Raw genomic sequence first — 16,238 nt, 5'->3', positions numbered from 1 at the left:
ATTAGCAGACAAAAAGTTGAAATCATGAAAAACCTAAGTTCTTATTGTTGTTTAGATGAGATCGGATTTTTCTTGCACATGCAGCAAATGTCAATTTTAGCATCACGCTGCAACCAAACTGTGACGTCAGCTTGATGCACATGTACAGACGTCTCAAAGAAGCAGTGAGCAAACGTGATGATGCACACGTGGGAGGACAATTTGTGGTTTGTGGCTGAAGATGTTTTCATTTCACTTCCCATTGAACACGTTTGCTGGAAAAGGGAAGACCAGGGCGTTTACTGGGATGGAAAAGGCACAAATATGGGATTATGTTGCATAGTGTGATTCTCATGAATTCAATATACTCACACGCCTTGTACCTTGTAATAAAAAGAGGTATTTGTACATCGCAAATTACTGTTTATTAGCAAATGATTCAACCCAACAGCAAATGTGCTGTTGTAAGTACTTGCTTTTTCTATTAAAATCTATTCAGCAACATAGGAAGTGACACGTTTTTATGTTTCTGGCAGCGGCAGCAGCACTTGGTTGGAATAAATATCAGAACAATTGTGTGGTTAGTGTGAGCAGTAAATCCCATCATTAAATAAAAAAACCCAAAGGAAAAATCTGTCACAGGACTGGACTCATTGTTAAACCGAGGAGTGACGTCTGGGAAGTGCAGAGCGAAAGAAACACAGTGATGGAACTTCAGCAACAACGACAATGTTAAAAACAAAGACTACAAAAGGAAAATGGTAATGCTCCATTGTTAGTCACGGATATTTTCATATATAAAAGCAATAAATACATTTTGATTTATAAATGATAACGCAACATTTTTATAACTGAGTGTAGAGATGAAGAGTGGAATAATAGTAAAGTTTGTTTATATAGCACATTTTAAAAAGAGTTCACAAAGTGCTTTGACAGCAAAGCAAGAAAAGTAAATATAAGAGAAATAACAATCAGCAGGATGTGACAAGGAGGCCAGACAACCACGTTTAGGTGTTAGGAAACAAGGTGGTGTTCAAATTAAAGGAATAAATATAGAGCTGTGTCACAAAAAAACTTGAACACATAAAAGACGTAATATGACAATAACAATAAATGAACAAGTAAAATAAAAGGTGAAAAGAAAACGATAGAAACACATCACATGAAAGCAAGTCTATAAAAATGTGTGTGTGTGTGTGTGTGTGTGTGTGTGTGTGTGTGTGTGTGAGTGTGTGTGACCAGGCCAGACACATTCCCAGGTCACTTTTTGATGCGTTACGTAACTGCAGCGGCCAGCCCTAAATAAAAACACTGTCCATGTGCGTGACGGCCAACACAGTCTCTCTCACACGAGGGGGGGGATTAGTGGTAGAGGCGAAAAAGCAAATGCTGACTCCACCAAAGATCACAGTTGTTCCTGCTCTTCTCCCAGACTCTGAAACATCCAGCTTTCTTAGTTAAAGAAAGAAAAAACTATTCAGCATGTGAGGAAAAATATCCTTCAGGAAGATTTCCATTGTGATCCATGTGCATTTCTGATGAAACAAAACTAAAAGATGAACTAGAATGGGACCAAGTAGAGCACAGAGGCCCAGTCGCCTTAAATTCGATTAAAAGGTGAGTTGCGTTTTATCAAGATCCATGAATTATTCACTCAGCAACGCTTCAACAAACCAACCAACCAAAAAATAAGCTTGTGGGCAAACAGTCAGTGGTGAAACCATTACCTCATTGACCAAGGTGATACATTGACAGATGGTTTTCTGAACAACTGATTAACATCAAGCCAAATTACTTTATGTCCATTTAAAAAATGAAAGATGGATTAATTTATTCTGATCTTAGGTCACAAGAACTAAAAACTCAAGGTTCGATTATCTCCGTCACTGCATGTTTCTTTCACTAGCATCATTGTGTCTGCCTGTGATTTGTGCCGATGAATTAAAGGAGAGCTCCTGCCTCTCCATCGTCATCCTGGCCCATGACCAAGTGTAAAGCTACAGCAAATTAGCAGCAACACGCTCCTGGACAGTGGCTGAGGTCCAGTTAATACACAGAGTGGTAACTGGGCAACAAAATATGCTTGGTCAGAGCTTCTTACACTTAATATTAACGGGAAATAATAAAATCCAGCCTGGGCAGTGACAGTCAACCATTTAACAAAAACACTGACAGTTTACTGGACATCATACGCACAACCTAGATTTTGGCTCTCGCTAAGAATATTTATAATGCTCATTGTAGAAATACTTCCCAGGATGCCTTTAAAAGATTTTATAATACTCCTTGTTTTTACTGCTGAACAACAGCGAGACACATCTTTCTCAAACCTGTTTCCATAACTGGTGGGGAAATGGGAGTGAAATTGCTTCCTGTTGATGTATCGTAAATGTGTGTTAAAGTTCCTTGACACACATTTGCTCTGCAAATATTATTGGTCTATATGAACTGTTGATGCAACCAGACGTCTCCAATGGAAACTGGCCTGGAGGGAAGGAAGAGGAGGGGAGGACACAGGACACGTCCGATAATACTGAGAACATAATTCAGGGACACAGGTTCAGAGACACTGTTCTATGATATTTGACTTGATACCATTAGTAGGACAGTCGTGTCCTTTTTTGTCCCGCTCAGTGAAGGTCTCACATGTGAGAATAATGACAATCTCACAATCTTTAGCTATAGTTTGTGTTTAGGGTGAATAAACAAATGTTAGCATGCTAAATATCAGTATGTTAGAATTGTCATTAGGGACATGTTAGCGTACTACAGTTAGCATTTCAAATGATGAAAATACACAACGTGTGGTGGTGAAATAGCTCCAGAAATCTTTACTTGACTAAAACTTTTAAGCATTTTCAATATGTTTGTGTATTTTGACAACTGTCACATGCATGATAACACTTTCTCTTAGTATAAAATGATTAATCGTGTTGATAATTTTGAATATGAAATGCTAAAACAGTAAACTATGGTAACCGATTGGAGTGAATCGCCGTCTCAGGAACAAACAAGGTTGACATTTAGAGACGTAAATATTTAACCTAAATCGTGGAATCAGCTGCCGCCCTCCAACATGGCAGCTCAAGACCTTAATGAACGACTGCCGTCTCATTGTGTGCAAGAAAAACCTGATGCTCAAAAGTCACACGTGGCACTTTTCCAAATGTTAAAACTTCAATCAGTCGTTGGTCCTTAAATAATTATATATGACCTTCACCGTGTCGAATTCTCAACATGTCAAAAGAGTGTGAAAACATCCTCGAGGTGAAGATCACATTGTGTCCGGCAGAGAGAAATGACCTCATGACTCACGCAGGGCTGAGTCAAAGGGGCGACAGGCACGCGAAGGCTGCCGGTCATCGCTCTGTAATGCAGCCAGGGAATAGTGTGAGAGAGCAGGGAGTGGGCACTGCCTCCCCTGACACGGGCCATATTTCAGGATGATGACTTTATGAGAGATGCTTGGCACTGACAGCAGATGAGTGACGACATCCATTAGGTCAGCGTGTATTCTCGTCCTGGGGGGAGCTAAACATAGACAGCAGACTGCACCTGGTTCACAAATAAGTAAACACAGATAAAACTTACAAATAGATAAAACTAACAGGCTTAATGAGAGCACAACAAAATTTACTTCCCGAAAGATAAACTTAATTAATCTGGCTCCAACTTTAATTTGTACGTGTCATTGTCCAAGGGTAAACAGACATTGCCACAAGAGCTACATGCGCATCCAAACACGCAGTGGCACAGTGGATGCATTAAAACAGCACTCATACGTTTTCACTCCTCCCAAAACAGAGAACATTACCTAAATTACAAATCCAAGGTTGTTAAAAGTCCTTTAAAACGGGAGCTAAATGCTGCAGGAGAGTGGTGACGTAAGACGCAATTAGAAACGGGCAGTCCGTCATTAAGTCTCGCCAACGGCCAGTCCTCTGACGGGCAGCTTATTACTGGGGCGGCCGAACAGGCAGGAATCTTAATGAGTCAGTGCTGGAATACAAAATTAATAGGCGCATGTTTATCCATAAATGTTTGAGTTATTTTGTGCACTACAGCAACGCTAACATGAACACAAATCAACAAGTCTTTCTTTGTGCTTCTCTCGAGGGCTTCATTGGCACGTGCTGTCTGGTTATCTGGTTTTAAAAATGCCCCTGAGATACACTAGGTATTTATGAAACAACTGTGGACCAGTAGGGGGAGATATCACACAAGGAGGCGAGAGAGAAGCCCTGCCAGGGAGGACCTGGGTGTTTGTGCATGTGAGTCCATATACTTATGTAATTAAATGTGCTGCGTGTCATTATTGTAACAATTCACATACAGTCTCACATCCCGATGTTCTCGGGATGATTCCATCACGGGGACGAGCTCTGTCTGTGTTGGGGGTTTAAACTGTCTCTTCTTCCTCGTGTCCCGAAGCATCCATTGGGTTTCCATTGTTGCAATGACGCCTGATCAATTCAGAAGCTTCCACGCAGTAATGAGCTCAAGCTGCTAAATGGAAGGCCGATACCCTTGTAATCGGAGCTGGAGTGAGAGCGCCAGGGCCAATCCCCGCAGATTAGCCGGGAATATGAATTAATGAGGAAGGATTAAGGTGACAGGTGGTTTCGATGTGCTTACAGTGGGAAGCAGCCATGGAGCTGTAAGTGAGGGAGTCTGTTCTGAATCAACATGTGTAATGTCCTGTCTTGTGGTGTTATTCTTGCTGAATACTTTGAAGAACGAGGTGTTCATACCAACTGGATTGCGCCAAGAGTCAACCAAAGGAAAAAAGTAGCATTACCGACCTTGCGGTTGTACGTCTCCGCCAACCAGTCAAGTTGGAGTTTGGATCCTTGTCTCACAATCCAGGCTCGAACAACATATGTTCAGAAGGAACTGAATATAAGGTATTACAGGGAATATTATAATGTCCCCTTGATGCTGACCTTTGACCTTTATAGCCTAAAAGACATTTGGAGGAAACGTTGTCACGATGAGCACATGGATTCTTGAGTTGCTTTGGGAGGTCGAATTGACCTTTGACCTTTGACCTCCAGAGGATAATAAGTTCATCCTTGATTCCAAGCGAGCGTTTCTGCCAAATTTCATGAAATCCCAAACATGCCTCCAGCCACAGCTGTCATCAACACAGAGGCATGAATATGAATCCGCTGCATCAATGTGCGTCATAGTTATCAAAACAAAGCCGTTACAGTGATTGAGTGGTTTCCATGACTACAGCCGGTGGAAAAGCATAGCAATGGGATGGTGTTTTTACTGTACACACAACAAACACATATACAGAGGCAGCGTACTTTGAGAGCTTTCTGTGCTGGTTCACTGGAGCCGATGACAATAAGGCCGGGTCCCCCCATGCTGCAGAAGCTTTTCAGGTGCAGCCCCTGCTGCACCGGCACCGTCGACACAGCGTAGTCCTGCAATAACACAAATTCAGTTCGGTGAAGAAAACAACTGGAAGTGATGAACTTCATGTCGATAAGACAGAAATAAAAACAGTTGTTGTGGTGGTGTGCATATCTATAATGATCTCTACTGCTGTACAATGTATTTCCTCACCACTGATACCAAAAGGTTGGGGAACAAAATATTACAAACTAATTTCTGTGTGAGTTCATGCCCATAAGATAATATTCATAAAATGTAGTACTTCCTTTATTAAAAAGGATTTCATGTCATATGGGTGACTGTGGGTCAGGATGTCCAGACGGTGGTCCATTAACCAGAAAGGTCTATATATATATATAAATATATATATATATATATAAATACAGTCCATTTACCACGTGTCATTGGGTTAAACAGGAGTGACAACTCTGCTCCCTTCAACCTAATTCATTATTCGTGTGCATTTCAGTCTCCTTCTGAAACCACATTCACTAAATCCAGATTTTACCTGGATCTGAAACAAATTGCACACACTCCTAGATATCAGTCCATCTAAACGTGGTAAATCATTTTTGCTGAGAAATCAATTAAAATTTCTCAAACTTCTGGATCCACACGGGTTCAGTGTTTTTTTGCGTAAACCTGCTAACAAACCAGTACAACCTCCTGGAGGTGATAAATAAAGAGCAGAGTTGTGCAGTAGGGTCTCAAGTGGCCTTTAAAATAGAGTGGTGGGCAGCTCGGAGTGGGAAACAGCAGGAGCGAGTGGAGGATGATGTCACTGAGCCGAGGGCTCATAGGGGAGATTACAGAGCGACTCGTAGGAGTGTGATTGGAGAGGATTTCCCCGGCTGCAGGAAGTCACAGACCACATGTTGTCATCAGAAGCTTTATATAAACAGAGGATTAACAGAATTTTAAACAACTGCCATTGATAACAGTTTTCAGACGTGGGAATGATACTGACTTTTACTGCTCTCAGCATCTTTCTAATATAAAAATAAAGTTTTAACGTTCAAGAAAATATGTTGTAATCACAACTTAACAAGCAAAAATCAAAGTTAAAGATTTTAAACTACTGCTGCACCAGGGAGTGTGTGGGAGTGGTTTGATGAGAGTTATGGCAACATAAGCAAACAACACAACAGCCCGTCATCACATTTTTGCTTGAAACGTAACTGAGCTCTGATTGGTGCGTGGAATCAGACGACCCCCCCCCCCACACACACACACACACCAAACCAGTGAGAAAAGCAAGAACCAAAACACAAAAATAGAAATCTCTGGTGAAGGATGCAGTGTGTGTGTGTGTGTGTGTGTGTGTGTGGGACCTCCACCCTCATTGGGAGAAAATAAATGATTCATATCTAAAAGCAGAATTCAACAGTTGAATCCAGACTTTGCTGGTTTGTTTGTAAGAACAATTACGCAAAAAAGCAACTAAGCAGATTACCACAAAACGTTGTGAGAGGATGTGGGTCATGGACGGAAGAATTAGATCATACATTGCAGAAACAGTATCTCACCACTTCCTTCATGTGGATTTTAATTCCCTAGACTAAAAGAATTTCCCACTTTCAAACTGATCAATTCAATTCCTGATAAAGTTTGTGAAATACATTCAGTCATAGAGAATCCCGTGGGTCCATCCGACGCTCAGAAACCTTGAAGTGATACAGAAGAGCTGATACTTATTTTCCGAGAACTTTCCTTCCTGAACCTATGTGAATACATTTATATAACTGTTTCTGGTTTGTGCCTAAGAAAATAACTTCATCTGACATCCATGTGTTTTGTTAATCACAAAGTATGTTTTCAATGGGAATTTTTTCTTCTTATTCCTCTAAGGTTCATAAAACTCTGTGAAGTGTTGTGTACATTTTCCATCGTCAAACTCTCTCGTGTCATTTTCCGTTCACGTACACTCCGCGGTTAAAAAACCTCTCAGGTCAACGTTTGTGTCCGCCGTCATTAGCTCCATTAAAGTTCTGCAGTTCACTGGAATAGTTATTGTGACAGAAAAACACAGCTCGTCATGCAAATAACTCTCCCCCAACCTTGATGTTTTCCTGAACTTATTCCTTGGAACTTATTTAGAAGATACAGAAGGACAAGTGGGAATTATGCAATCTAAACTTTCTTCATCTCTTATCCCTGAACAGGAAATTCTGGTGTAAAATTAGACATTTGAGTTGTTTTGCTTTTTTCTCTTTATCAAGATCAAATCCCGAGGGGGAACTAAGGGAGAGACAGAGTCGCTTTCCCTCTGCGCTCGCAGGCTGATATTCTGCCACGTCGTGACCTGAAAAGACCTGATTGTGGAGCCCAGATGTAAAGCACACATCTGTAGAAGCCATGTAAGTTATTGGTGCGAATTAGGCGTCAACAACTCTTAGCTTAAACAGCAAAGAAGTGGTTTCACCTTGAGGTTACTTCCCCCGAAGCAAAACGATTCCGTCAACAGCAACAATTACTGTGACCTGTGCGAGGGACCGTGCAGAAAAGGAGCTGTAACATCTGCACGCAGTTGCGGAGCGCTAAACAAAACTGGCAAGAACGTGATCGTTAATTTGATAATGAGAGGAAAAAACAACAGTGACAGAGGGAAGCCATCAGATATAAAACGGAAAAAACAATAATGGACGCTCAAGTGATTTTTCCTTGTTTCATTTGCCAGAAACGCATCATTAAGTCCCGTCTTCTCAAAGATAACAGAAAACACAGAGGGATCAATCAGACGCAGATGGGAAGATGGAGGCAGTAAAATGAGGCCGTTCAGGTTATTGTAATGAGTTGAACTCTTGGAGCCATGACCCACCTCTGAACTGTGGTCATGGTCCCTCCGGTCAAATCCAGAAGAAGTTTGCACAATGAAACTGAGAGAATCTGACTGACCCAAACTGTGACTCTGTTTACTGACTGGACGTTTAAATCCTCCCTGAAACAAATCTGTTGTCTCAGCGATGTCGGGGATATTTTTTTCGGAATATTTCCCTCTGTGTCATTTATGGAGAAGGTTGAGCTCAGTTGTGGTTATCGTGGTCAGGCCGCAGATCTCTTAGTCAGAGAGCAGTGGGAAAAGGAAAAAAACATGATGGAATAGTTTCCAATACAAAATCAGTGACACTAACCGGGGCTGAAAAGAGATATTGATCAGACTCACACACATACTGTTGCACTTTCCTTGAAGGATGAGGCTTGTGATCAATATTTTTCTAAACTGTCAACAAATCAGACAAAAACCAACGATGTGTTTCTCTGTCTCTCTGCTCCAAGTCTGTGGTTTTCTGCCCCGAGACGATTTGTTCCTACTGGAGACATTCACCTTTAAAAATCTGTGACAAACACAGTTTAAGAAAAGGCTAAAACATAACTTGTTTTTCAATGAGAGAGGAACGCTTTAGAAAAACAGCTCCCAGCTAAAATTGTGCTGAGCATTGTGGGCGATATGGCCAAATATCATAAAGAGATAAATGTCAAATTATTTTAGGTTCAAAGGCTGTTTGTTGCTCCTGAGATGATTTTGTCAAACCCTAACAACAAAGAAATGTAACTGAGGCTTTGTATTTTACAGTTTGACCTTAATCTTAATCATGGATTACTGTCAACAAAAAGAAAACACAAATACAGCCAAATATATACACAGCTTAATGTCAGGGTTTGTGTAGAGAGCAGGTGGACCCACAGAACAGGGAGCAGGCCCAGCAGGAAACAAACAGCAAAACTGTCCAAGAAAAGAGGACAAGGCAGGAAAAAACCAACAACCTGAGAACAAAGCTGGCAGAGACTGTAACAGACGACAGGACAGGGACAGAACTGAGGACTTGACTTAAATACAAACTGAACTGATGACAAACGAGAGACAGCTGGCAGAGGACAAACAGGTGAAACACATCAAGGCACACACACAGGCAGGAAGTACAGAGAACAGAAACACGAGGGAGATCAGAACTCCAAAATAAAACAGGAAACACAGAATGAAACACAGAACGAACACAAATCTGAAAACTAAAAGTCAAATAACCAAAATAATCCATAATGAGAAAAGTCCAACAAAACCCCAAAACTGTGCTTGACTGGCAGTCACACATCTGCCTCCAGCAGAGCACAGTGAACATGACGAGGAAGAAATGGAGGCTGGATGAAGAATAGATGCGATGGACAGAGACGAGCAGGGGGGGGGGGGAGTGAGGCAGAGAAGGCAGGAGGGAGAAATAGAATTAGAGAGAAAGTGAGATGTAACAGAAGGAAGAGATGCATTATGATGGTAATGATGCTTTTATCTTCCTGCTGCAAAGCTTTTAGGGATTGAAAACCTATTTATCTCTTCCTCTCAGTTCCGTCATGTCTGATCGCTCGTAGCAGATTTACGCTCAGGGACAATTTCAGAGACTAAAGACGACAGAGTGGTCATTGTGTATTTGGAAAATGAAAACTGTACAGAGAAACAGATCCAAGGCAATCAAATGCATTTCTGTGTTTTCGTTGAATCTCGTTTTGGTTTGCATGTTCTTGCTCCACAGGTTTTATTTTCCTGGTCCTCCGGCTCTGGCTTCCTCCCACAGCCCAGAGACATGCAGACAGGGATTAGGTTAATTGGAGACTCTAAATTGTTCATAGGTGTGAATGGTTGTTTTTGTATGTCAGCACTGCAATTTGCAAATCCCAACTCCTTGCTGCCCTCAAAGGAAAAGAAGCATAGATAATCGATGGATGTATTTTCGCTGTTTTTCAAATCAACGCACCGCCTCTAATCACCTTAAACGCATCAGCTAGGATCTCGGCTCCTCTCTGATTGGTCCGTTTGGAAAGGCCCACAAAGAACTCTCGACCTGCAGAAAGAATCAGATGAAAATGAAGTTAGGGAAAATACCTATCAGATATACAGGAAGGTGATCAAATCTGATGAACCAGAGCAATGTGCAGCAGCAGCATCTCTTTATGCTTTTTTACTGTGGTCAGTGTGTTGAGACACAATCAGACGGAGCTCCGATCCCCTGCCCAGGCTGCAGCACACTGAGCTCAGGACCGGGCTCCTAATGTAGCCGCTGAGCCTTTAAGGGAATGAGCCTTAGCCCGGGCCGAGCCAACAGGAAATGTTTCTAGCCGTGCCATGTGAAACCGATTTCAGCTGGAAGGAGCGAGAGCACACAGCCAGTGTCTAGAAACCCAATTAAGTGTACTATGCATTTTCCTCTCAGCCTGTGCAGCGTAGAAGACATTGTCCCATATTTTAACTCACAACACAACAGTAACACAATGTACAGAAGATATAATACAGACCACCATGCTCCTGGTTCACGACCTGCATCACTTTTATGACCTGATGGCAGAGTAATAAGCGTCCACGGCGAGAGCCTGAGGTCCTGCTGATGTGATTAGACCGTTCAGTACAGCGCGCAACATTTTTGCTGCAGATTATTTTTCGGGGGAATTTTTGAGCTGAGGCACAGGTTCATCGAGGTTGCAGAGGGCGAGTTTGCGTGGAGGATCTTCTCTGCTCACTTATTAAACCTTCTATGACTGTAGAAGCTGCAGGCTCTGATATCTCACTGCTCTCCAAGGTTTCACGTTTGCAATCACAAAAATATACCTCAAAAATAACATTTAAGAAGCGAAATGACTGTTATTTACATCTACACAACATAATATTGCTGCTTTATTATGTTTGTTGCTGTACAGAGAAGCAACGGCCAGGAAAAGATCATGAATGTTGCTACTGGATGCACTAAATGGGTTTTAACATCTTTTTAAGATTTAATTTGTCCAAAACCTTACAGATGATGGCCCTGTATGAAAAAATAAATATGCAAGGATGAATTATGACGTTTGGGGGGATTGTGTAATCAACCTGCGATGGAGGAGGCGGAGTAATTCACCTGTAAAAAGAACATCTCCTCCGTCCAATGTGGCATTTTCATCAGTCATTTCCACGATGTTCAGATTCAGATCCTTGAGAGCTCCACTCATTGCCTCCTTCTGGAAGAATCACAAACAGAAATTCCCTTAAAGCATCTGCTGATATTTAACAAATGACTGAATCTCCATGATGGAGTTAAGTTGAACCATCATTCGCTCCGATCTATCAGTGTTTCCTCTCTTCAGGAATATTATGATATGATCCAGCTCTAATCAGACATCTGTAAACAAGAGGAAAATCAGTCTGAGGACTCTCCCTGCAGCTTTCTTCAATGCACAGTATTTAGCAGAGTAAAACAAAACCCTTTCTCTGCAACAGGTTGCAATGACATCATCTCAATGAGCTATGAAATTGTGTCTTTTTGGAGGAAGTATGTAAAAACATTTACAAGGACGCAGATGAGGAAAAATATGTACGGAGCCTCTTCCCGTCCTCATGTTCCGGGTCATCTGTCTTTCATATGTGTGCCTGGAAGGAAGAAAAGATGGCTGCCATCCGGAGAACATTTGCATATATTATGTAATGCATTCACTGGATGGAAAATTAGGAGAAGGCCTCATTTCACTTGCACTCACTCTCTTGCTGAACTCAAAAACTGAAAGAGAGAGAGCAGTTCTTTGTTTTTGGTTTTCTGTGTGACCTCTGACCAGTCCGCTCTCCCCTCCGACCGCCCAGACAGATTGGAACCGCCCTGTTTTTGGGGTTCCTGCGAGAGTAGTTTCCAAGAGCAGTCATGTTAGCGAGAGCATCAGTGTTTCCACAAGCCCTATCTCACTATGACCTCAGTCTGCTCACTGTGCTTTTTGGCGAACACAATGCTCCTGCTTCTACTCAAGGTCCAACCATGAGGTCACACAGGTAGACTGCCATGCACTTCCCAGATCACACAATAGAGGCCTGTATGCCCACATGACTGCGACAATGTCACAGCAACACACACGTAGCACAAATGCATACACAGTGGTATTGTTCAATGCATTGCTACCAGGTAGTCTTTATTTGATTTTACAGGTTTTTGCAGGAACGTCTTTTACTTTAAATAGCCTCGAGACCCAACGGCTCCCAACCAAAATGGCATCTTTCCAATCTATTCACGTTCCAGAAGTAAGACAGTGGAATCCCACAAAAGAATCAAACTTTTCTCCTCCATGTTTCATATTCACTGCAGGCATTTTGCTCATCTTTCTGCTTCAGATAACCCGGAGGAACACGGCGTCCTTCCAAGTTTCTGGGTTCACAAATTCATTAGTGGTTTCTTAAAAGCTCTGACAGCTGCAGTGTGCAGCGTATCAAAGGTAACAGTTAATCCCTGTTATTTTTTTGTTAGTGCAAAGAAAAGGCAAGCCAAGGCATCGCCGAGGCCCTCTCTGCTTTTCATTTTGTTGCGTTTGTAGATAATGTTGAGTGGCAAATGAAAGTTTGAGTCTCGTTCCGAGGAAGTAAACAATCCGGATGATTGATGAGAACTTGTGCTTTTAATGTTTGCCTGAAGTCATGTGCTGTGTTGTCTTTGCGTGTCAATGCTGCGGAATCTTAGCTGGTCCCAATATTCTTATTACTGCATCATCATACATAAGGAAACTTCGGTCAAATTAGCCAAATCAGACTCTGCTCCATGGAAATCCCGTCCTGCGCAACACAGCTGCATAGCAGCATCCTCATAGCCCCAAAGCTTGAGAACTGATTCTCTGATTATACCTTTCTTCATTAGTCACTGTATAATACTACGCTGTCATTATCAGTGACTCATTTGTCCATTTTTACTTTCTGTAGCGTTCGGCTGATTCCACTATCACTGTGGTCGTTCGCCCAGGAATCTGCTGGCCTGCGTGAGGCAGCCCTTTACCTCAGCTCTCTGGCATTTCCTCTGACATCACTGAAGGTGATGTGACCCAAAGGGTGTTTAGACCCACCCCCCCACCCACACACACACACACACACACACACACACACACACACACACACACACACACACACACACACAAAGATCATGTGGAACATAATGGCCTTTATAGACAGACATCAGAACAGTGTCTGCTCTGCTGCCGCTTCATTTGTTTTACAAACCATCAATTATTCTATTCTTTCAGAGACGTGAAAAGCAAAGCTTGAGTGTTTGGATGAGAGGTTCAGTCCACATGGAAAATAAGACGTGGCAAAAAATATCAAAGATGGTTGAATAGAAAAAGAACTAAAAACAAAGAAGAAGAAAAATCTACATTTGAAAAGAATAATAAATTTAAACTGGGTCACCACGTTTAGTGTACACAGAGGAGAAGATTGAGTGCGGTGAGGTAATGGTCTTGTGTATACAGTTTGTGAATGGTCAGGCAAGCCCTGCCTACACAGAGTTAAAGTACAGACATACTGTCATTTATCTATAAACCACAAGATGCTGCTGAAATCCTGCAAGAAAAGAATAGTAAAAAACGGTTTGAACGATTCTTGTTGGCAACGAACGGCTTCACGTGAGACCGAAACCCCTCCCTGACACTGCCACACCTACACATTTCTACATTCTTCATATTGTTTACAGCCCGTTTGGACGCTGCCATCAGCAGGTCGTAACAGAAACCGTGATTCATTGAAGCAGATAACCTATATACTTGTGCATAGTTGGCAGGATGCGCCTTTTTCCTGCTGTTCCTGCTCCTACACATCCACCGCGAGGTCCAATGAGGTTTTTCGTGCTGACATCCCTCTCTGCGATTATTGATATCTAAAGCTGCTATTTCCAAATATTTCAAAACTCAACAAATTTCTTCCCACATGGCTCCAGCTGAATGGATTGATCACACATTTCTTCATAAATTCTGTCTAGCGTGGGGATGTCACAGAAGAATGGAGGTACTAAGATGTCATAGCTGCATAAATCATACATGTTGCACACTGCAACATTACATCAAACCTTTCTGTTGGCCGTGTAGAGTCACAGTAATGTTTCTCACAACAGAAAAAGGAAGAGCCTTTAATTTAACAGGCAGGTTTTCTACCAAGACAAAGCAGCCAATGAATATAACTGTCTCTTTGTAATATAATTTAATTACTTCTTGTTTGTTCTGAGTTTTGCTAAAGGTTATGGCAGCATCAAGGGCAGTGAGAAGGATTAACAAAGCTCTGCTGGCTGTTGCATATAGGAAAAGAATTAGCATGCTCCCCGTAGATATACTGTTATCTACAGAGAATAAGGTTGAAAGCTGAAAGTCTGAATCTTCCTCTAGTAGTTCAAGTTGCAATATTTCCTGATTCAATCTTTTTCAATAGTTATTGAACTTTCTGGTTTGCAGAAGTTATGAGTGCTTCATTACCTTTGTCATAAAAGGTGGCATGAAGTAACAATCAATACAGATCAATACAATATTAAGCTGAAGCCAATTTTCTACTGTGGCTCTCAGTTATCATTGATTGTGATGTTGGTAGCAGTGGTTAGTTCTGTTGCCTCACAGCAGGAAGGTTCTTGGTTTTCAGTCTTTCCGTGCAGAGTTTGCTTGTTCTCACATGTCTGCTTGGATTTTCTTTGGGTATTCAGGTTTGGTTGACTGGAGACTCTAATTGACCATAGTTGTGAAATGTGTGCAATGGTTATTTGGTTACACTGGCGGAATATACAGGGTGTACACCGCCTCTCATCCTGTAGCTTTTATTAGGACCTCTTTTGGCTGATACTATCATTTGTGCACAGTTAACAAGGCTGACAGTTCCCACCTTCCCAGTCGTATCAGTTTAAGGTTAAACATTCACACATTCATAACTCTAGGCAAAAAAATATTCGTGTAAATTGTAGAAATGGAAATTAACAAGTGCCTGTTAAATAACCTGACATTTACAATTTGACACGATGAACTTTCTACCAATTTTTCTACCAATTAACGTCAGTTCGTTGTTTCTGACTCTGCACATTGGTCTTTTTTTCTTCCTCTCCTCCTTCGCTCTCTTTCTGTCTTTGTCTCTTACATTCCCTGTATTTTCTCTCGACCCTTGTGCCAGGGTCAACAACGCTCCTGCAGTAGCTTCCCATGCACAGCGCCCTATTATCTCTCACTGTGAGGGACATCCAATACCCCATCCTGCCTAGGTGCCAACTCGCTTTGCCAACACTTCCTTCTTTACTCCCTCCATCCCCCCGTGCTCCTCTCTTCGTCTCCCCCTCTCTCCTCCTTTCCCGCCCCGAGTACTCAGCCAGGCGACATGCTATTAGCCAGCACCCCCTGCTTTGAATGAAAAAGGCCTTTTAAAATTCATTAGGGGCAGAAGGCTCTGAGGGCCAGTCGGTCTGCCTGCCACATTCCTGCCGTTCCAGCACAGGATAGGGGAGACGGAGCAGAGAGAACAGCCTTTTATTTGGGTCTTTTTATGGACCCCCTTCTCCCTTGTCTCGCCCCTGGTACCCGTGGATATCGCATTCTGCTAAAAAGGACCATCAGTCTGATAGGGCACCGTGCATTTGGAGAGGGAATAGAGAACACAACAATAGCATTCCTGAAGGTCATCCTAGCCTCCCTACCCCAGGCAACACAGTCCCACGCTCCAACATAATGGAGATGCAGCATTCCTCTGAGCTTCACACGCAAGGAGGTCAACCTCTTTAAATGACAGTTATCAGCTGCAGTTTGTGTATTAACACAATGCCGGACAATTAGGAGCTGCGAACACTGCATTGACATACCATGCCATCGCCATCACAGAGGTGATAAACCAAATGTGTTAGCAAGCAGTTGCCTATTTACGTATCCAGCAATTAGTATAATGAAAAGCAATAACAGCATTGATCTGGAGTCATATTTGTGGCCACCAAAAATAATCTTCGCTAATTTTAACTCTATTTTGATCTCCACCATGTCCTTAGGGAAATATCTGTCTTTTTCAGCAGGCAAATCCTCAATCCTCACCACAAGCAACCCACTACATATTATAAAAAGTATTCTGCCACATTTAT

General features: G+C 42.1%; 1 protein-coding gene across 4 annotated transcripts in view; it reads right to left on the bottom strand.

Annotated features, from left to right (window-relative positions):
- The window catches only part of ddah1 (dimethylarginine dimethylaminohydrolase 1), a 70,399-nt gene that overhangs the window by 6,878 nt on the left and 47,283 nt on the right, over positions 1-16,238 (bottom strand). For all 4 annotated transcript variants that reach the window (XM_020098521.2, XM_020098520.2, XM_020098522.2 and 1 more), the window contains exons 2-4: positions 11,262-11,361; positions 10,141-10,214; positions 5,292-5,411 (exon numbers count right to left, since the gene is read on the bottom strand). In XM_020098521.2, the coding sequence (XP_019954080.1) occupies positions 5,292-5,411; positions 10,141-10,214; positions 11,262-11,352 (285 nt within the window). In that variant the 5' untranslated portion in view covers positions 11,353-11,361. The remainder of the gene's footprint in view (positions 1-5,291; positions 5,412-10,140; positions 10,215-11,261; positions 11,362-16,238) is intronic.

The sequence above is a fragment of the Paralichthys olivaceus genome, chromosome 3 (assembly GCF_024713975.1).
Source record: "Paralichthys olivaceus isolate ysfri-2021 chromosome 3, ASM2471397v2, whole genome shotgun sequence".
NCBI lineage: Eukaryota > Metazoa > Chordata > Actinopteri > Pleuronectiformes > Paralichthyidae > Paralichthys > Paralichthys olivaceus.
This window is presented reverse-complemented; position numbering and strand designations above follow the sequence as displayed.